At 38.9% G+C, this 22,014-nt stretch overlaps 1 protein-coding gene across 1 annotated transcript in view; it reads right to left on the bottom strand.

Moving 5' to 3' along the window:
* The window catches only part of LOC307000515 (putative ribonuclease ZC3H12C), a gene marked incomplete at both ends in the record, with an annotated part of 77,361 nt that overhangs the window by 28,620 nt on the left and 26,727 nt on the right, over window positions 1-22,014 (bottom strand). The window contains 3 exons of the mRNA XM_079616158.1: window positions 13,160-13,266; window positions 13,383-13,617; window positions 13,820-13,959. Coding sequence (XP_079472284.1) covers window positions 13,160-13,266; window positions 13,383-13,617; window positions 13,820-13,959 — 482 coding nt within the window. The remainder of the gene's footprint in view (window positions 1-13,159; window positions 13,267-13,382; window positions 13,618-13,819; window positions 13,960-22,014) is intronic.

Below are 22,014 nucleotides of genomic sequence, written 5' to 3'. Positions count from 1 at the left end.
TTAATGATTTTGAAAGATTTCTGAAACTTATTGGGTTTCTGTTTATTTGTATTTTATTTGTATTCTGTTTATTTTTGTTTATTTGTATTTTGACCATTGGACTTATTATTATAATATTTTTGGACATCAATTGAATTGAATTTCTGTGTTTGGTTACACTGAATATTTTGCTGATACTCTTCATGAAATTATGTTTTAAACTAGCAGTTGTTGTTTTGTTGTAATGAAATTTATTTGAGTGTTTCCTGAAACAGTGTAAGAACTTGTAAGATCTCCTTTTATCATTCCTTGACCATATTTTTTTAAGTACATCAATTTAAGGGCTTTTTTGCCGGAAGACTAATTTCAATCTGACCATATCAATCCTCTGACCAATGACAAATGACATGTGTCTGCTTTTGCTGTTCATTGTGCTAGATGTTCTTTAATCACAGGATCCCTGCAACCCAAGTTCACATTCTGTGTCCTCCTCAGAAAGAGGAACCAGCATTTGTTCCAAGATTCAGTGCCTGTTCTTGTGGAGATGTGAAGTATTTGATGGATGATTTGCATAACGGTGCAACCCAATTTGATAGAGCCTACTCCTGCAGGGCTGGATGGTGAACAAAAGACTGAACACTGACAAACTGTTATTGAAACAAACATGGACGAAAAGTCTGAAGATGGAACTGCACACAACAGAAAGCATATCTTTATGGACTGTGTCACCTTTGGATTCAATGTGTGTGACCAACGGGACCAATGGGGAATTGTAGGATTGAAAATAATCCAAGATATTTGAAATGAACAAAGACATCTGCTTTACTGTTTTTCACCAACTCTTTCCGTAATGACCATTTGGAGTCTGTAAAGGAAACAAGGTGCTGATAGTGATCAAGGCCTGTAGGCCTAAGATGTGTGTATTTTGGGGGTATGAAATTGTCCCACCTTTGGTGCAATGAGGGAAGTTGTAATTATCTGATTGGTCAGTTTTGAATGTCTCACATTTGGGTTTTAGTCACATGGTCACGGAAGGGATACAAGGAAGATTTAAATGAAAGGTATAAATATGATGAAATGACTTAAAATTGTTGCATTTTTTTAGTTTTCAGAGAATGAAAAACAGGGAGAAATTGTAGTGGCAGTTTTAATCTTTTATTTCTTATTTTGTTTTCTCAATGATAATATATGAATGCCATATGTTCTGTATTTTGAGCTTTATGTTGTAACGTTGATACAACTGTATGGGTGTGACACTGAGAAAGACCCCAGGCTAGGGAGGGGATTCCTTTGTTCCTGCCCTCTGGGGTGGGTGCAAGAATGCCTTTGATGAGAACATTATAAGACTCCAAAAAAGAACACCTATCTTGGTCTCACTCTGCTTTGCAAACTGGTCTGTAAGGGTGGGGGTTTCACCTCACCCTGCAGCTGGCCTGTGTGGCTAGAATGGGAACTATTCTGCAGAATAAATGTATATTTTCTTTTAAATACAATTTGAATATTGACGTCTCTTTTGCCTAGGAATGCTACGTTTGTTAAATATTGTTTTGCCACAACATATGTTAGACCCTATACCAACCAAGCTACTGAAAGAGATGCTTCCAGATGTCATAGATCCTCTTCTTAAAGGACAAGTTCGGTATTTTACACTTAAAGCCCTGTTTACAGATCGTATCTGATGAAATAGAACTGTTAAGATTAAAGTTTGGACACATGCTCCTGTCCCCAGAATTTTAGGTTTATTTCGCTTCCGATCGTGGTTGTATCTCTCTATTAGTGTTACTTGATCTTAGTGCTGCATTTGACACCATTGACCACAACATCCTTTTACATAGACTCGAACATTATGTTGGTATTAGTGGAATTGCACTAGCATGGTTTAAATCATACTTATCTGACCGTTATCAGTTTGTAGAAGTAAATGAAGAGATGTCTTATCAATCACAAGTTCAGTATGGGGTACCACAAGGCTCAGTACTAGGACCGCTGCTGTTCACTCTGTACATGCTACCATTAGGAGATATCATTAGGAAACATGGAATTAGCTTTCACTGTTATGCCAACGATACTCAGCTGTATATTTCTTCAAAACCTAACGAAACTTACCAATTCACAAAATTAACGGAATGCATAGCTGATATAAAAAATTGTATGACTAGTAATTTCCTACTACTAAATTCTGAAAAAACAGAGATTCTAATTATTAGACAAAAAACTTCCACACGTAATAGCCTAGAGTAATGACTAACACTTGATGGCTGCTCTGTTAAGTCTTCGTCGTCGGTTAGGAACCTGGGTGTGCTCTTTGATACCAATCTTTCATTTGAAAGTCACATGTCTAGAATCTGTAAAACAGCATTTTTCCATCTAAATTACGGCATATTCTCTCATTGACAAATGCGGAACAATTAGTTAATGCGTTCATGACCTCAAGGCTAGATTATTGTAATGCTCTACTGGGTGGTTGCCCTGCACGCTTAACAAACAAACTACAGCTAGTTAAAAACGCAGCAGTCCGAGTTCTTACCAGAACCAAGAAGTATGACCATACTTGCCCCGTTCTGTCAACACTGCATTGGCTGCCTATTAAACATCGAATACATTTAAAAATATTGCTGATTACTTACAAAGCACTAAATGGTTTAGCTCCACAGTACTTGAGCGAGCTCTTAACGCATTATAGTCAGTTCCGGCCAGTTAATAATACCTAGAATATCAAAATCGACTGCTTAAACTAAACACATGCTTTTCCTATTTAGCACCAAAACTTTGGAACGGTCTTCCTACCATTGTCCGGGAAGCAGACACACTCTGTCAGTTCAAAGCTAGATTAAAGACACATCTCTTTGACCTAGCATTCACATAATGCATTATAGACTTCTATAACTCAATGTTAGGCTGCATAGATTAGGTCAGCCGGAACTGGGAACACTTCCCTTAAATCCTGATGTACTCGTTACATCATAAGAAGAATGGCATCTACGCTAATTTTAGTGTCTTTGTTTATCCCGAGGTTTTCCCGCACCCAGCCGGATCCAGGCCGTATCCAGATCTGACGAAGGACCTTCGCCTGGACCCGATGACAATGCAGTGCTGAAGTGCCAACTAGCCTCTCCCTCTAGCCTATCCCTTTATCACTCTACAGATAAAGCATTGTGGAAAATTTGCGTATCTACCCCGTAGTGATAAAATAAAATACTGTATCAAATTTATAGGCAGGACAAGTAGTTTATTTAGGCTTGGTTTGTAGAGAATTACAAACATGCGCACATATATTCAAACGCACATAACTATAGAATTAATTCTTGATGCGCACGTGAGCGCCATCAGTGTTTATCACAGGTTCGCGTTTAAAGTCTGTGTAGAGAGAACGGTGTCGTCTTAGCGGCCCCTAATTTAATAAATTATCCTTTCGACGGAAGTGAATCAATCAAAACTAACTTTAGCTGGAAAATAACATTATTCAAGAACCGCTATAAAGACAAAAATTTTAAAATTATAAGTTTATATCTGTAAAGCATTTTTGAAACAATCTACATTGTTAAAAGCGCTATATAAATGAAGATGACTTGACTACATACAAAGTTTGGTGTCAATATGTCAAGGCATTGCAGATATAAAGCCTGAAGAGTCATTTTGGCATCATGCATCAAATTTGTCGCTCCGGTATACAAAAACGGTTTTGTCTATTGACACGAAATCCAGAACTTTTACTCGGCACGGTTTGGAGATGACACGATACGATTTTGGTGAAAATCGGACGTTCGGTCTAGGAGGAGTTCGAAAAAGTAGGTTTTAAAAGAAAATAAAGATGGTGGACATGAAGTTTGGCTGAATATGGCAATATTGGTATCTATGATTTCAGCATAACCCAAAGAATCTATTAAGATCAGTGTAATTACAATAGGAAAATGTATCCAAAAGTTATAAGCATTTTTGGAAATTTAATTATAACTTTTGACCAAAAGGTGGCGCTGTCTCGTAATCTTGTGAGAACTTTCAGGGCCTTGTACTGATTACCCATACTGCGTTTCGTAATGATACGTTCACGCGTTCATAAAATACAGCATTTTAGCACATAATTCAAAATGGCTGACAGCCAAAATGGCTGATCTGGGAAAATTGGATATCAATCGACTCAGCATGTTGCCCTGAATCTAATGAGGCCACTTTTAGGATTTTTGGATAAACTGTTCAGAAGCTATAAGCAAAAACAGCCATTTTTCATATCTACAGGTGGCACTGCGCCGAAACGCAGCATGTAGCCTCAGGTCTTGCTTGTGATGACATGTACCAAGTTTGGTCTGAATACGATAAAGCGTTGCGGAGATACAGCCTTATGTCTGTTTTTGCAAGGACTAGTCGGTTTGACGAATCGACTATCCTGGGTTTCCCCATACTGCCTTTGCGCAGTGCGATTTTATTCACGCTGAAAGGCAGTCTGGATACCATGGACCAGATTTTCGCCTCATCTAGGGAACCAATCACAGAACGGGGAGGGAGCAGCAAGACGATGACGACATATATGCGACACAACTAAGCAGTTTGTTTATATCCATTTATTGTTTACACAAAAATATCTTACCCATCGTCTTCTTCCTTGTCTAATTTCTGTCACTCTACATACGTCATCTGGTATAATGGAAACGATTGGCTATGAGCTACGTACCGGCGCTTTTGATAGACATTCTTAGCACCCAATAAACGGCGCTGGGCATTCGTAAACCACGCCTCAAATATGAGAAAATGCACATGTGGTTCCCAGACCCAAGTCTCAACGAGAATTGGGTCTGGCGTTAGCCAGGCTACGACTCGACATGAATTCCATAACTTTTTGTTGGCATGGTCTGGAGATGATCTAGTTCAATTTTGGTGAAAATCGGAGCATCGGCCTAGGAGGAGTTTTTCAGATAATTCAAAATGGCTGATCAATTTACATACCAGAAAACTACGTGATATGATGCAATCGACTCGTCTTGAGGATAGGAATCATGAGAAAAAATATTTTGTTTCTAGCCCTTACGATTCAAAAGTTATTAGCATAAACATGTGTGCAACTTTGGACAGTTGGTGGCACTAGAGGAATTGGTTTGGAGACTCCAAATTTACTATGGTGACTGTTCAGACTGTCCTCTATCAGTGTGCCAAATTGCACAACTTTCCCGCAAGCGGTTCTATGGGCTGCCATAGACGACCATTCAGAAGAAAAATAATTATTATTTTTGGTACGCCAACAGATACAATAGGTGCCTCCGCACCTTCGGTGCTTGGCCCCAAATTAATATGATTAGCCTTTTTACTTGACTATGTTATCAAACAGCTAATAATGTGTTGCTAATGTTACACAACCATGTTCCCATTTGCCACCTCAGAGTCAGACAGCTGCCTTCTAAAAATCAGTATCCTTAGAAATGCTTTGAACAACTTAGAACATTAGTGGAGAAAGGCAAATAGTTAATCATAACATAGTAATATACATCATATAATTCATCAGCTATATTGCCAAACGTACCCGAATTTTCATATCAACAGAAAAATATACCAGGATAACCTGGCTTCTCTTGAGACTCCCATACTTCGCAGCATAGTTAATGATATGCTAAAGCCCACTCACATATTGACATGATTGGTTACAAGGTAGTTTGTGATGTAAGAAAAACCAGCGATTTCAAACCGCATTTTTGAGACTTTTGTTCACTGCAGTGTAAGGGAGAAAATACTCAGCAATGGTGTAGACTTATGAATGTGCACATGGTTTATCTAAAAACATATTTAAAAAACACCACATAGACATATAAACAACATTGAAAACTTGATTTTCACCACTGGGGGTCTTTAAATGCTTAAATTCACTTATTTTATTAATTATAGTATATTATATTAATAAAGATAAACCTAAATATAGAGAATAATGCAAATTCATATGCAATAGCTTTTACAATTAATTTGGATGGTTTTATGCTTTATGTAGTCTCAAAAATCTCACACACACACACACACACACATTATGGTCGTCATAAACCTCAGTTTAATTTCTTCAATTTGTTTATTATATTATATTAAGTATATTGTATTATATTATATATATTTCAAATAAGTGCTGTTTTGAACTAAAATGTATCACGTTTGCACAAAATATTAAGCAGCATAAGAACCGTTTTTAACTGTGATAAGAATAAGACATGACTTCAGCACAAAATCTGAATATTAGAATAATTCATACATGTGACACGGAAGACTGGAATACATTTTAAAATAAATCCTGTTATGTATATTGTAGACCATCCATGTGTGGGGTTGCTATTAATTCAAGAGAGTGTGCTCTCTCACAATTATGTCAACAACACAAAAAAAGCTACAAAGCCTGTGTAGCTTTAGCATCACAGGAATAAAATGCATTTTAAAATGGCTGTTTGAAATTACAGTCCAACTTAATATAAATTAAAATACAGTCAAACTCGTGATGGAGGTATCATCTATTTTTGAGTGATTTTAATGTGTTGTAAAAAATAAACTGAGCCTGACAGACGATCTGCGTCATTTTGGGATAGATCTTTTTTACGGTTATTATGAGTTCAAAAGAGCGCAATCACCGTTGACAGACTGAATTCGCTTCTGACACTTTTAATCCGAGCGTACAATGCTGACTTTTGTTAGAAAATAGAAATACGTTCTAAACGAACCGTCCGAAAGAATCTGTTCGCGGAAATGAATTGGACTTTCAGTCACTGTTGGAGAGAGAGGCGAATTCATGAACTGTTCATCTGAATCTTTCAAATGAGTCGATTCCCCTCGAAGGTATCGAATACAACCTGTGGAATCGAATCTTGATTCCTAACTCTTCTGCATCAAGGAATCGATTCTTTTGGAATCGATATCAGGAGCTGATTGGCAAAATACTAAAGAAAAAGTAAAGAAGTTTGTCAGTCCAAGAGCAAACACACTTTACTAGAGCATTGCTTATGTTTCAAAACAGTAGGCTGCCTGTATATCTTCTAAAATGCAGATGTTTAGCCTACATTTACTGCTCTATCATAACAGACCTAGGTTACTTTATCTTTTTAGTTTTCCAATCATAAATACTGTTGCAATATTTATTGAAAATAAGTATGCCATTTCAAGCATATGAATAAGTACACGATTACAGTTGAAAAAATTAACTAGACTTTTTATTTAGTAGTTTATCAATTCCACTAGCAGCTGATTTGTGTATATTTATATTAAATGTATTTCTCTACTACAATTCATAATATGACTATATTTAGTCTATCAAAAACAAAAATGTTCATTATCCCAAATAGTGGGTTAGTGTGTTAGCCTACTATAAATAAATTACTGAAAAAAATGACTTTAAACAAATTCCTGACTGATAAAAAAAAATTGTCATTAAATTAACATTAAGCAATGAGGAAAAGAAACATTTTTAAAAAACACTGTTGTTTACAGTGTATATAAACAAATGTACCCTGACATTATTTGTTTTAGACACAAAAAAAATTGAGTTTGCTTCCAAAAAAAGCAGAGTGCCTCTGTAGGTGGCCATGGAATAAGAATAAGTGCTGGTCCAGATTACTTTTCAGATAAAAAATGTTTTTTTTCTACCTCAATTAAAGTTAAATTAATTTGCACATTTAAGTAAAAATATAAAAATACTGATAACAGGTTTTGTACAAATAAAATGGGTAGGAATCATTTATGTTTCAAGTGCTTTTTATTTAATAATGTTTTATTAAAGTTCGGGAGGAACACGTTCACAAAATTAAACCTTATTAAACACGAGTGGAGCACATTCAGTTAATTAACCCAATTAATGAGATAAGAGGTGTATATATACTACAGACTTACTTCTGTTAATTGACAGTTTATCAGCATTCTTCCACCACCCCATCTCCTCACTTTGATTTTAATAATCTCTTATTGGATGTAAACAACACAATCCAAAATACAATGCAATCTAGTTCTAGATTATTCCCATCACAAATGGGTTTCGCCAAATACGCATAATCTTTACTCTATTTAATTTGATGTAAGTGTGAACTCATGAATTCTGAAAGGTGGAGGGGAGGAGGGCGTGGCGGGGGGCCTCCAACATACATTTTGCCTAGGGCCTCCAAATGTCTAGAACCGGCCCTGAGTAGAAGCAATCGCGTTTAGTTCTCGAGGGAGCTGAATGCGCACATTGTGAGGATTTCAGCTTTCAAGGGAGTTTTTGCATTATTCTTTCAGAGTTACAGAATCTGGCAAATTTTTTGTGCGCTTAAACTACCGTTAAACTACCTTGTGTCTCAAAGCACATAACATTACAGTAATAATGAACATAAAGCAGCCACAGCCATTACATATTTAAACTTAAGTCCACCAGGTTTTGAAAATATATATTTTATATAAAATATGAATAATAAAAAATTTTACATTGTACATTTTCATAAACTCTATAGATCTATAGAAGTTCTATAACTTTTTTTTCTGTTTAACTTTCTGAATGTATTTCACTTCTAAAATCTGCCAAATTTCTTCTTTAAAACAAGACCAATCTTACATCAATATTCCAAAGCATTCTTGAATTACAACCATTTAAGTTCGGAATGTGCATTTTCATGTCTATTAAAAAAAGGGGATGCCGCTTAAGGGGTTAAAGAGCACTGATCTGTACCACCTGACTGCTGCAGATGCATTTAGGTTGATAGTGTTGCCATTGAAACACATTATCTGAGTTACAAACTGGTAGTATAACATCATGAGTTTCCATCTCTTCGAAATTACGTAAGTTATGGGTTGAACACGGCAAAAGATCATTGTTTTTGGTTCAGGAGGAACTGTAAAAGGTGGCTGCTTTTTCAGTTACGGTGTTCAGTAACGTGCTGATGAGGTGTGATGTCAGCGCAAACAGGGTGTCTCAAAAATGCAGTTTGAAATCGCTGGTGTTTCTGACGTCACAAAACTACCTTATAACCAATCACGTCAATTTGCCGGCGGTCTTTAGCATATCATTAACCGCAAACTAGCAGGGGAGTCTTGAGAAAAGCCATGTTATCCCGGTATATTTTTCTGTTGATATGAAAAATTGGGTAGATTTAGCAATACAGCGGGTGTATGATGTATATTACGATGTTATGATGAACTATATGCCTTTCTCCACAGGGATGGGCATTTTTTAAAAAATATTGCATTCGAATATTCGGTCTCATACAATTTTTATATTCGAATATTCGTTTTTTAAGTTGAATTTTTTATTTTGTCAACATTTCTGAACAAGCTTACGATAAGGCAATATACACAACAAGCTTACAATATATGTTAAAGTTTTCTTTTAGTTAAAAACATTAAATAGCATGCCTATGTGTAAACAAAAAATATAAAGAACAAAAGCATTTTTAGCTCAAGCAGCGCGAACAGAAAAAAGCGCCTAATAAAGCAGACTGCGCCAGTTATCGTACAGAACGTAAGCCTACACATACAGGTGCTGGTCATATAACTAGGATATCATGAAAAAGTTAAATTAGTAATTCCATTCAAAAAGTTAAACTTGTATATTATATTCATTCATTACACAGACTGATATATTTCAAATGTTTATTTCTTTTAATTTTGATGATTATAACTGACAACTAATACAAATCACAAATTCAGTATGTCAGAAAATTAGAATATTACTTAAGACCAATACAAAAAAAAGGATTTTTAGAAATGCTGGCCAACTGAAAAGTATGAACATGTACAATACTTAGTTGGGGCTCCTTTTGCCTGAATTACTGCAGCAATGTGGTGTGGCATGGAGTCGATCAGTCTGTGGCACTGCTCACGTGTTATGAGAGCCCAGGTTGCTCTGATAGTGGCTTTCAGCTCTTCTGCATTGTTGAGTCTGGCGTATCACATCTTCCTCTTCACAATACCCCATAGATTTTCTATAGGGTTAAGGTTAGGCGAGTTTGCTGGCCAATTAAGAGCAGGGATACCATGGTCCTTAAACCAGGTACTGGTAGCTTTGGCACTGTGTGCAGGTGCCAAGTCCTGTTGGAAAATTAAATCTGCATCTCCATAAAGTTGGCCAACAGCAGGAAGCATGAAGTTCTCTAAAACTTCCTGGTAGACGGCTGCGTTGACCTTGGACCTCAACACAGTGGACCAACACCAGCAGATGACATGGCACCCCAAACCATCACTGACTGTGGAAACTTTACACTGGACTTCAAGCAACGTGGATTCTGTGCCTCTCCTCTCTTCCTCCAGACTCCGGGACCTTGATTTCCAAATGGGATGCAAAATTTGCTCTCATCAGAAAAGAGGACTTTGGCACTGTGCTTTATTAAATCCAGAGTCAACGCAGCTGTTTACCAGGACATTTTCAGAGCACTTCATGCTTCCTTCATTTTCCAGCAGGATTTGCACCTGCCCACACAGCCAAAAGAACCAAAACCTGGTTCCATGACCATGGTATTACTGTGTGATTTCATGTAATATTCTAATTTTCTGTCACAGAAAATTACAGAAATATGTGTCACTGGTGGTTGTCGTTTGAACCTTTCTGGATCCGCTATCAAATTAATGTTTAATTATATCAAGTGCTGTGAGAAAAGGCTATAAATCTTCACCTCCAACATCCTTACACGCAATATAGCCTACTAGCCGAGACACCTTCTTTATGTGTACAGATGTGACGTAATGACGTAAAGACATGCTCAAATTTCCTGCTGAAATCCACCAGTACCACTGGAATTAAAAACATTATAACAACCTTACCGTTTTGAATCAATCTAAGGAAAGCAGATAGTTTTGAACACTGGCTGGTTATGTACTTGCTCAGAAAATTATTTTGGATAATTTTTAACCCAAAAAAGTTAAGGACTGGAGGTGCAGTGTGTGATTTTTAGCAGCATCTAGTGGTGAGGCAAACCTATCCCTCCCTTTTCAAACTCGAAGGAGAAGCTACGGTGGCCGACATAAAAGCACATATCACCCCACATAGCAAACCCACAACACAGCGAGGGAGAAGATTAGTAAAAGTTTAGCTGGCTAATATGAGCTGTTATGCTGTAGGCTAACGTTAGTATTTTACGGTCAATAGTACTAATCAGCATTGTCTCCCGAACGTAACCAGCACATTTATCCCCACATAGCAAAGCCATAACACAGCAAGGGAGAATAACTAAGTTACATGAAACAATATAACTACATATTTTACACCACTGACAAGGGAAAAGTCACCTCTCACGGTGTCTATGGCTAGCTTCTATGTTATGCTAACATTATGAAACAACAGTTTTCATTTGCATTGTTAAAGTTGGAATACCTTACCTATCCAGCAGAAAAAAGGTGTTGACCCGTGATTTTTGCCTTCATTTCTCCCTTATTTTTCTAAACAATATCTGTGGTCATTCTTTTTCGCGAAATTCTGTGGCGTCTTTTTCTGCTGCTTCTCATTCAAATTAGTGACGAAACGCGCTCTGTAGCGCTGTTTGTTCGCAGTCTGCTACGGTAGAAAAATGACGTCACAATATGTCGAGCTTTATAGAAGGGGGTGCCTGCGCTTATGTAGATATAAATGACTCATTCTAAGGTAATAAAAACATAACGGTTCATTAAGTAAGGTCTTTATACACCACTGAAAACATAGTTATGGATCTTATATTGCATTTATGTCAATAGATCCTCAGAAATAATACACATTGCACCTTTAAGGCATGAATAGTTTTTCGTTCACAGGAAAAATTTTGGTGATTATTTTAATGGATAAAATGATTGACTACAGATGGACTTTAAAATGAATACACTATAGTGCTCATTTAAGGATGTGCATTTATTGGATGGAGCAAGAACACCTAAGTATCTAAAATGCATGTTTAGTTCAAGAGTGATAAAGTGTACCCTCTATAACTTAATGCTGTTGAACTGAATGTATGAAGCAAACTATCTACTAAACTAATCACAACATTAACAGGAACACTGAAATAAGAGCGTATGGTTTATCTGTCAATCCAATGCGCTTGAAAGTTGTAGGCCTATTTGTTACTATAACAAACTGTGTGGTTTTTCTTTCAGAATCATCATTGGCTGGTAGAAAGAAAAATATAATAAGAGTAGTAGGAAGTAGAGGATGGATACCCGACCCGAGCCCGACGGGACCCGCCGGTACCCGACGGGCCGGGCCGGGTTCGGACAGATATTTAGAAATGATGTTCGGGTTCGGGTCGGGCTCGGTCACATCAGCGCGATAAGGCATTGAACATTTTAAATTTAAAACAGCTTATGTAGGTAGCCGATGTGCCTGATGCTTTCACTTGATGCAAACGTTCGTTTTTGTGATTAAAATACATGTAAAATATTACCATAACATCCGTCTTCCTGTGTGCGGACATTTGTTTATGTAGCCGTGACAACGAAACGCGTGCATAATGTGCGCGCGCCAGGTGTTAAGAGCGCTTGTTGCTCCGCGCGCTGATGCGCTTGTCCTGTTGACATTTCCGAGTGCCTTCCAGCGGGCTTTCCACACAAACTAACGTACAATTGTCATTAGTATGAGAAAAAAAAGGGATTTTAACTGTCGGGCTCGGGTCGGGCTCGAACATAAATATCTTTGTGCCTGTCGGGCTCGGGTCGGGTTCGGTTACTGCTCTGTCGGACGCGGGCCGGGCTCGGACTGAAAAAGTCGGCCCGATCCGCACTCTAGTAGGAAGCATTATAGCAATTAAATTTAATTGAATAGTTTAATTGTAGCAATCAGCTGATAATAGTAATGTAATTAATTTGCTTAAAGTGAGTGATAGCTTGGCTATACATACAGTAAATATATGCGCACATATATTCAAACACACATAACTATAGAATCAATTATTGATGCGCACGTGAGCGCCATCAGTGTTTATCACAGGTTCACGTTTAAAGTCTGTGTAGAGAGAACGGTGTCGTCTTAGCGGCCCCTAATTTAATAACAAATTATCCTTTCGACGGAAGTGAATCAATCAAAACTAACTTTAGTTGGAAAGTAACATTATTCATGAACCGCTATAAAGCCAAAACAATCTGTTACCTTAAATTATACGTTTATCTCTGTAAAGCAGCTTTGAAACAATCTACATTGTTAAAAGTGCTATATAAATTAAGATGACTTGACTTGACTTGAGTAAACAGTTGATAGTTTCAGGCAACTGTAAAACAGTATCAAATATGGGTCAACACTTACCGTATGGACAGGGCTGTTTCTTATGCTCTGGAATTATGGGTATTTTTCTTAGAAAATTCTCCAGACTTGGCCCATGACGACCCAATGGATCATCAGGAGGCATAAACCTGGCAGATTTTTTCCAAGATTAATTTTCTAATTTTTATAAATGTCAAAAAAGCAAACTTCAAAATTAAATCCCACAAATATTTATACCTCAAAATTCCAGGTTCAACAGACTTACTTATCATTTGCAAATGAGTACATCAGAAGGCGTTCATCAACAAACTTCTTCCACTCCAGTTTCTCAACAGCCAAGTCTCTGTAGTTGTCATTGGAAACAATGATGCCATCTGATTCATAAGCTAGCTTAACAATAAACCTGTCATCATAACAGACTACTCTGCGGCCCTGGACACGACGTGAGGGTGTGAAAACAAGAATCTTATCCTTTTCCAGCCGTCTCAAAATCTCCTGACCTGTAAGGAAATAATGTGAAAAAATCTGTTTGATTGATATAGTCACATGGATGCTAAACCTAAAATAACAAAAAATGGAAAATAAAATTAAGATACCATAAAATGTATACCGAAAAAAACAAAGGAAAAACTTCACAGACAAGTTTAAATTTCAACATGTGCTCATTTGATTATCTGAGGACAAGCAGGCAAATATTTTTACCTGTGATAAGAGCATCAGGGCGGGACTGTTCTTTCCTCCAGGCTGGCACAAAAACTGTTATGTCTTGATGGCCACGTTCAAGAAACCAATCAACTGCAAGCTGAATGCCATGACAGGAGAACATCTGTTTATTGCCATGGCTATAAAAATGAGAAAGAAAGAAAGAAAGAAAGAAAGAAAGAAAGAAAGAAAGAAAGAAAGAAAGAAAGAAAGAAAGAAAGAAAGAAAGAATTAAAAATACGTAACTCAATACTGTAAATGATAATAACTATTTTAAAAAGTCACTTTGTTGGTTTGAATTCAAAATTGAGTAATGTCAGTCAATGACATAGAGGATATATGTTTGAAGAATAGGGGCCCTATTTTAACAATCTAAGCATATGGTCTAAAGAGCACGGCGTAAGCAAACTTAGAGCGTATCCGAATCCACTTTTGCTAGTTTAAAGTGTACACGCATTGTATCTGCCTAGGGGCGCATATTACTAACGCGCTCTTTAAATAACAAAAAAATATTGTGCCATTGACTTTTCAGTTGGTCAATGGTGCATTCTATTTCAGTTGCCTCAAAATAGCAATGCAGCAACAATGTGCCTGAAGACACCTCGTTTTCAGACCTGCCCACCCATGGGCGCACAAATGGGCGCAAATGCATTTGCTATTTAAACAACGTGGCGTAGGATGTGAAAATGATAATTTCGCTGGGCTGAAACTACAAAAAACACTTGTGTTGTGCCTGGCACCGCATTGCGCCGGGAGTAAGATAGGGCCCATAACCTTCCATCAATTCTGGTTGATCAGTATATAAAAAAAGTGTACCATTAATCAGGACATTTTTTTGATGATTATTGAGTTTCCAGCAGTAAATCCTGCAAGACTTGTAAATGAGTCAGATCATTGAGACTCTCACGTTTTGTTCTGCAAATTACTTTCGGAGCCATTTGCCCAAGCCCATTGGGCCCCAAGCCCATTTGCCATTTGTTCTGCAAATGGCTTTCAACGCCCTAGCTCAGACGTTGAAGCATTATGCTGATTAAATTAAACTGCATAACTGCAAACTGGTTTTTGCTGGATAGAATCAACTCTTACCTACTTTCGTATGATTTGTTTGAATTTGTCTCCACCCCCAGAAGTCCCTCCTCCTAAAATGCCTATAAAAATACCAGGTATATACTGTTTAAATAGACTGTGTTGGACGGACCTACAGCAACGCACAAGCAAAGTTCTCAATAAAGAATAACTTTTGCTTGAAAGATATCGAAATGTCTCCTGGTCTCTGCTTTGACGAAGGAAAAAGTTTACTACCGTTTTGGTGCCGTGACCCAGATGAAGTTCCAGCTTCCTCCAATCTAAATCCAGATTGAAACTTCAAGCTCAACAAGACTGAATCTTTCTCTCAACCAAGGGTTGTGGTGAGTGCTGCTCTATCCAAAAGAACCTTCAAGACCAGTACAAATGTCTGATCCTCTGCGCCGTCAGAGAAGCGTTAACAAACAGCTGCAGGGTTTGGTTAACTAAGTTTATCCTCTAAAGTTGTCTTTTAGAGATGAAAGTTATCCTCTGTTTTTTAGGCAGGGAAGTTTAGCATTACGTTAATATTTTGGTTTATCCTCTGTTTCAGGCAGGGAAGAATAGCAATACGTGCTAGTTATTGTGTTACCCTCTACGTTTGCTAGAGACGGTGAGAAGTTGATTTATCCAATGTGTAGTCATAGAAGTTTAATCCTCTGTTCATGCTGGGAAGGTTAGCATTACGTTCTAATATTTTGGTTTATCCTCCGTTTTCTTGTTAGGCAGGGAAGATTAGCGTAAATTGCTAGTAATTTGTGTATCCTTTGTTTCACAGAGAAGATTAGCATTACATGCTAATATTTTGGTTTATCCCCTGTTTCATGTAGGCAGGGAAGTTAAGTGTGAAGTGTTGGTAATTTGAAAGGTTAACAATAGTTCACAAGTGTACCCTCTTGATCAGAGAAGTTTTAGTGTTTGTTGGTGTGGTGTTGGAAGGTTAACAATAGCTAAGCGGTGTCTGTTGATCAGATAAGTTTTTTTTTTGGGGGGGTTGTGTGGTAACAAAGAAACATCACAAAATGGTTAGAAAAAATGCTAGACTGGTTCCCACAACTGAAAAAAATGGTCTAGCGACTCCTTTGTGGTCAGACATCGAATTCAAATCACTGTTAGGAGTACAAATGAACCTAATAGTCACTGAGAAAGTTAGACACTTAGAACTAACGCAGAAATATGAGATTCATCCAGACAAGACTTGGCCAATAGATGAGTGTAAAAAGGTGCTTGGAGCAAGTATCCGCAAGAAACATTTTAATGGTATAATCTGTTGCCACAGAGAATTGGGTTTAGCACTAGCTACACAGCAGTCTCAGCGTATCTCCGAGTTAGAGGAAGAGAAAAAAGAGCTACGAGCTAGAGTTTCCTTTTTGACTAAGAAATTGAACCGCAACAAAGCTATAGAAAAAACTGATGTAGAAGTTAGTCAGCCGGATAACATTTATCCTGACTTACAAGCTTTCTTTGAAACAGATGTAGCCATGCAATCAGTAACTGATGAGCCTGTAAATTCAGTAAGAGTATGTGGCGGTAGGAGAAGATCTCAGGGAATTGAGGGAACTGAAAGTGTTCCTCCCTACTCTTCTGTTGTCCAAATACAAACTGTTGCCAAAGCGCTAGGACCTAAAGATATAGAGAGACCATCCCAATGCTTACCCTCAGCACATACACATTTTTCTGAATTTAGAAGAACATTGATCAGCAAAATGCGTCTTTACGACATGTGTCTGCCAGAAGTCACACAGCTGATGTCACAAATTCTAACTGAATCTGAATTCAACCATTTTGAGTCTGCTGTTGCTTCTGAACTGCTACATGCCAGTAAAGGTGATTTGAGAGAAGGTGTCTTAAATTCTAAAGAATATCCTGGGACCCAAAATAGATTGGTCTAGAATTACTAGCTGTGTACAAAAGAAAGAAGAAACTGTGAGTGAATATACCGAGAGGTTTTGTCAGTCAGCTGTAACTTACAGTGGAATCGTTGATGACAGTGAAAGTGTGCTAGATGATAAAGGACCCCTAGTTCGCATCTGGGCAGATGGCCTTGTAGCGGAGTACAGAAGAGCTTTGCCATTCCTAGATCTAACTTGGTCTAACAGAACTCTCAGAAGTAACTTAGACAGGTTGGCTACATGGGAAAGAGATGCTGATGTTAAAGCCAAAGTGAGAGTAGCAGCAGCAGCTACATTTAGCACAGCAAAACAAGAAAACAGGTGGTCTAAAAAAGGCAAATGCCACTACTGTGGAAAATTAGGACATTGGGAAAAAGAGTGTAGGAAGAAGTTGCAAGATACAAAAAGAAATGCTATGCATAATGCTGCTCCTTCTCAGCCTGCTTACAACCCTGAAGCAGTTCCACAAGTGTCCACTGAAACTTTAGGACAGCTCGTTCAGGCTCTTCTAAGAGCACAACAAGACCAGGAAAAAACTAATTGTTGGGGCTGTGAATAGCTACCTTTCCCTTGTAATCCTTTGCAATGACAAAATAATTTTTGTGAAAGGTAGCATAAAAGAGAAAGAGATTGACTTTTTGCTTGATACAGGTGCAGAAATTACAGTAATTCCTACAAAATTGGCTAAAGGTTTAAACATCCCGTACCAGAAAACCAAACTTTGTTTAACTGGCGTAATAGGTGAAGATTCTGTTTTGTATGAAACCCTGCCCATAGAGGTACAATTTGGCCCAAAAACTCTGACTACAAAATTGCTATGTGCTCCATTGAATACAGGTGCAATTTTAGGCATGGATCTCCTGAGACAAGTACATCTAACTTTAGACATGTCCTCAGAATTTGCTAGCATTAAAATGTCCTCAGCACAAGTTTCTACCAATAATGTAATCCCTCCAGAGTATGCTTTCTTACAGAATCATCCAATATGGGCTAAATACAAGGATGATTGTGGTTTGTTGACAGGTGTAGAACCAGTTAAATTGACGGGGACTCCACCTCCGGTCACCAAACAATATCAGATCAATAAGGAAGCTATACAGGGGATAAAACCTATTGTAGAAAAGTTGCTGACACAAGGCGTGCTAGTTAAAACCAACAGTCCATGCAATTCACCCATATGGCCCATCAAGAAGTCCAATGAAACATGGAGACTTACAATAGACTATAGAGTAGCCCAGTGTTTCCCAAACCTGTCCTGAAGGACCCCCAACACTGCATGTTTTCTTTGTCTCCCTAATCAAACACACCTGATTCAGGTGTTGAATCAGGCGTCTTTGATTAGGGAGACAAAGAAAATGTGCAGTGTTGAGGGTCCTTCAGGAAAGGTTTGGGAAACACTGGCAGTAGCCAATAAACAATAAATTTGTATAAAAGAGGAGACAAAAGCAGCTTTCACAAAGCTCAAATTGCTAAAAAGCAAGTCACATTTCTGGGACAAACAATTGGTGCAGGAAATAGATCCATTACACAGGATCGAGCGGCTTCAGTCAAAGCCATTACCTCCGCCTACTACCATTAAAACACTCCGCTCATTTTTAGGAACCGCAGGTCACTGTAGAATATGGATTGAAGAATATGCCTTGATTGCTCAGCCTCTCTATGACTTGTTGAAAGGTCATGGTAAAGATTCAGATTCTGTTTGTTTGGAAGAACTTCACCTCAAAGCATTCAATGATTTGAAGAGAGCACTATGTCAAGCACCAGCATTAGGAATTGCCCAATCTGATAGACCCTTTGTGCTTTATGTCCATGAACACTTAGGCTTCATGACTGCATGTCTAATGCAAGATTTCATTACTTCATTACTATTCTGGTAAACTTGACATAGTCGCTCAAGGTATGTGGCCCATGCCTCAGAGCAGTACAGGCAGTACAGGCAGTTCATTTAGCGCTTCAGGCTTCATCAGGAATGGTGTTAGGACAGGCTGTAAACGTAAGATGCCCTCAAACAGTGTCCGCACTAATGAATCAAGCAAATGGTGACTTCGGTCACTTCCTCTCGTTGAGGAAATTGGTTAACAACCCTCACAGCCCCGAATATTGTTTTACAGCGTGCACCCGTCACAAACCCATCCTCATGTATGATATCTGCAATGACTGAAGTTGTGTTAGAGGATGAAGGCGAAATGACTCATGATTGTGTTACGCTTCCTTACGCAGCGACAAGTGAAATAGCAGAAACTCCCACATTTTGTCCACATGTTGATGGTTCCGCTCAAGTTATTGAAGGTAACAGACGAGCAGGATATGCAGTAACTTCCACCACTGAAGTAGTTGTTCCAGGTCGTCTTCCAGATAATTTTTCAGCTCAAGCTGCAGAACTTGTAGCCTTATCAAGAGCATGCACGCTAGCTTCAGGATCGGTTGCAAATATCTACACAGATTCCAGGTACACTTTTAGGGAAATTCATGATTTTGGTGTCATTTGGCAAACCAGACAGTTTCTAACTTCTACTGGATCCCTCATTAAACATGCTGGATTAGTGAAAGATCTAATGTTTGCCATTAAACTTCCAAAGAAATTAGCAGTGATCAAAGTGAAAGCACATCTCACAACTAACACTGTGGAAGCTAAAGGTAATAATCTTGCAGATGTAGCAGCTAAACAGGCTTGTTCCTATGAGACTGTGCAAGTGTGTTCAGGTAGTGCAGCACAGAAGACAATTCTGCCTCCTGAATCAATCATTGATCTGTACAAAATTGCTCCTTTATATGAAGCATGGACATAGTTAGACAAAGGAGCCAAAGTAGATTAATCCGGTTGCTGGACCAAAGGGGGAAAGTATATCGCTCCGGAATCACTGTTGCCATATTTGGCTCAACAAATACACAATTTGGGTCACAGTGGTCCAGCAACAATGAATCACAGGTTCTTAAATCAATGGTGGAATCCAAAATTCAGAAATGTAGCCACCGAAACAGCCAAGAGGTGTGTTAAATGTCAGAAAAATAATGATGTACCAGCAGCCACTACACCAGCAGCACATACCCCAGCTCCACATATCGTTGCCTCGTCGTAAGGGAAAAACTGACGTTTTGGTAGTAATAGACAAGTTCTCAAGATGGGTAGAAGCTTATCCAACAGGGCGTGCTACAGCTGCACATACTGCTAAATGTCTTGTCACTGATTTCATTCCCAGATGGGGATTACCAGATTGCATTGACTCAGATACACACTTCAAGGTACACACTTCACAGGACAGGTAGTCAAGGAAGTCTCTAGAATGTTGAAGATTAAGTGGAATCTACATTGCCCATATAGACCACAAGCATCAGGACAGGTTGAACGGGCAAACAAAACAATCAAAACCAGGCTAAGCAAAATGCATCAGGAAGGAGTATCATGGGTTGAAGCGCTGCCAGCTGTACTGTGTAGTATGAGAGCATCACCTAACAGATCAGTAGGACTGAGCCCTCATGAGATTATTACAAGACGCCCAATGCAGATGCCAGGTGTGATTGATCTTAGAAATGCTGATGTTCACATTGCCTCAGATGCCATGATCTCTTACTACGCTTTAAGCGCAAGACAACTACGCTCATTTCGTATCGTTGTCGCCCCGCGCGCCTCACAAGTGTTCAGTCGACGGACAGCGAGTGGGTCTGTGTACAGGAAAATTACGATGCCACGCAGATGTGCTGTTCCTGGCTGTGGACAAATAACATCTTTGAATACGCTGCCTAGCCTCATTCGATCTCAAACAGCTCATCACCACAGGTACTCACAAATCAGGCAACCAACTGGACCTGGTTTACACACGCAACTGCATCACAGACAACATTTTGGTGAAACATCTCCACGTTTCTGATCATTTCCTCATTACTTTCAATCTACAAATCTCTACACATGCTCCACCAACCCCCCTACCAGTTACTTTCAGACGTAACCTGCGCTCACTCTCTCCCTCTCATCTTTCCTCTGCTGTGTCATCTTCTCTTCCCTCACAATTCTCATCTCTGGATGTTAATACCGCAACATATACTTTATGCTCCACTTTAACCTCTTCTTTAGACAATATCTGCCCTATCTCCTCCAGGCCAGCATGCACTACTCCCTCTAACTCCTGGTTATCTAAGGTTCTTCGTGAACACCTCACCAAACTCAGGGCAACAGAGAGGAACTGGCGCAAATCAAAAGACACAACTGACCTTAGTATGTATCAATCTCTGCTCTCTTCCTTTTCTGTTGATGTTCATGCTGCAAAATCTTCTTTATTTCCACAACAAGATCAACAGCACCGCTAACACACGAACACTTTTCAAGACATCCAACTCCCTCCTTTGTCCACCTCCACCACCACCCACCTCCTCTTTAACTGCTGATGATTTTGCTAACTTCTTCACTTACAAAACAACAACCATCAGCAGTCAGTTATCAGCTCCACACACACAGGAACCCAGTCCAACCCCTCCCACTCCCAAAAACCTTCTCTCCACTAACCGAGGAAGAAGTATCTAAACTTCTCCTCTCCAGTCACCCTACCACCTGCCCTCTAGATCCCATCCCCTCACACCTTCTACAAGCCATCTCTCCCACACCTCTACCAGCACTCACACAAATCATCAACTCATCCCTCCACACTGGCACTTTTCCTACAGCATTCAAGCAGGCTCGGGTAACTCCACTGCTTAAGAAACCGACATTAAACACATCACTCTTAGAGAATTACAGACCTGTCTCTCTCCTACCATTCATTGCGAAAACACTTGAACGAGTTGCCTTCAACCAAGTATCATCTTTCCTCACTCTGACCAACCAACTAGATGTAAACCAATCTGGCTTCAAGAAAGGGCATTCAACCGAGACTGCATTGCTGTCAGTCACAGAAGCCCTACGGATCGCAAAAGCTGCCTCCAAATCATCAGTTCTCATTCTCCTGGATCTGTCTGCTGTCTTCGACACTGTGAATCATCAGATCCTCCTGTCCACCCTCTCATCACTGGGCATCACAGGAGCTCCTCTCCACTTGTTTGAGTCCTATCTCACAGGTAGGTCCTTCGGGATCGCTTGGAGTGGCGAGGTATCCAAAGCACATCAACTGACTACAGGGGTTCCTCGGGGTTCAGTTCTTGGACTGTTCCTCTTCTCCATTTACACCACATCACTGGGACCCATCATACAGACACATGGCTTCTCTTACCATTTCTATGCTGATGACACCCAGCTCTACCTCTCAT

Source organism: Phoxinus phoxinus (genome assembly GCF_949152265.1).
Source record: "Phoxinus phoxinus genome assembly, chromosome: 6".
Classification (NCBI taxonomy): domain Eukaryota; kingdom Metazoa; phylum Chordata; class Actinopteri; order Cypriniformes; family Leuciscidae; genus Phoxinus; species Phoxinus phoxinus.
Note: the sequence above shows the minus strand (reverse complement) of the source record. Positions and strands in the feature narration are given on the sequence as shown.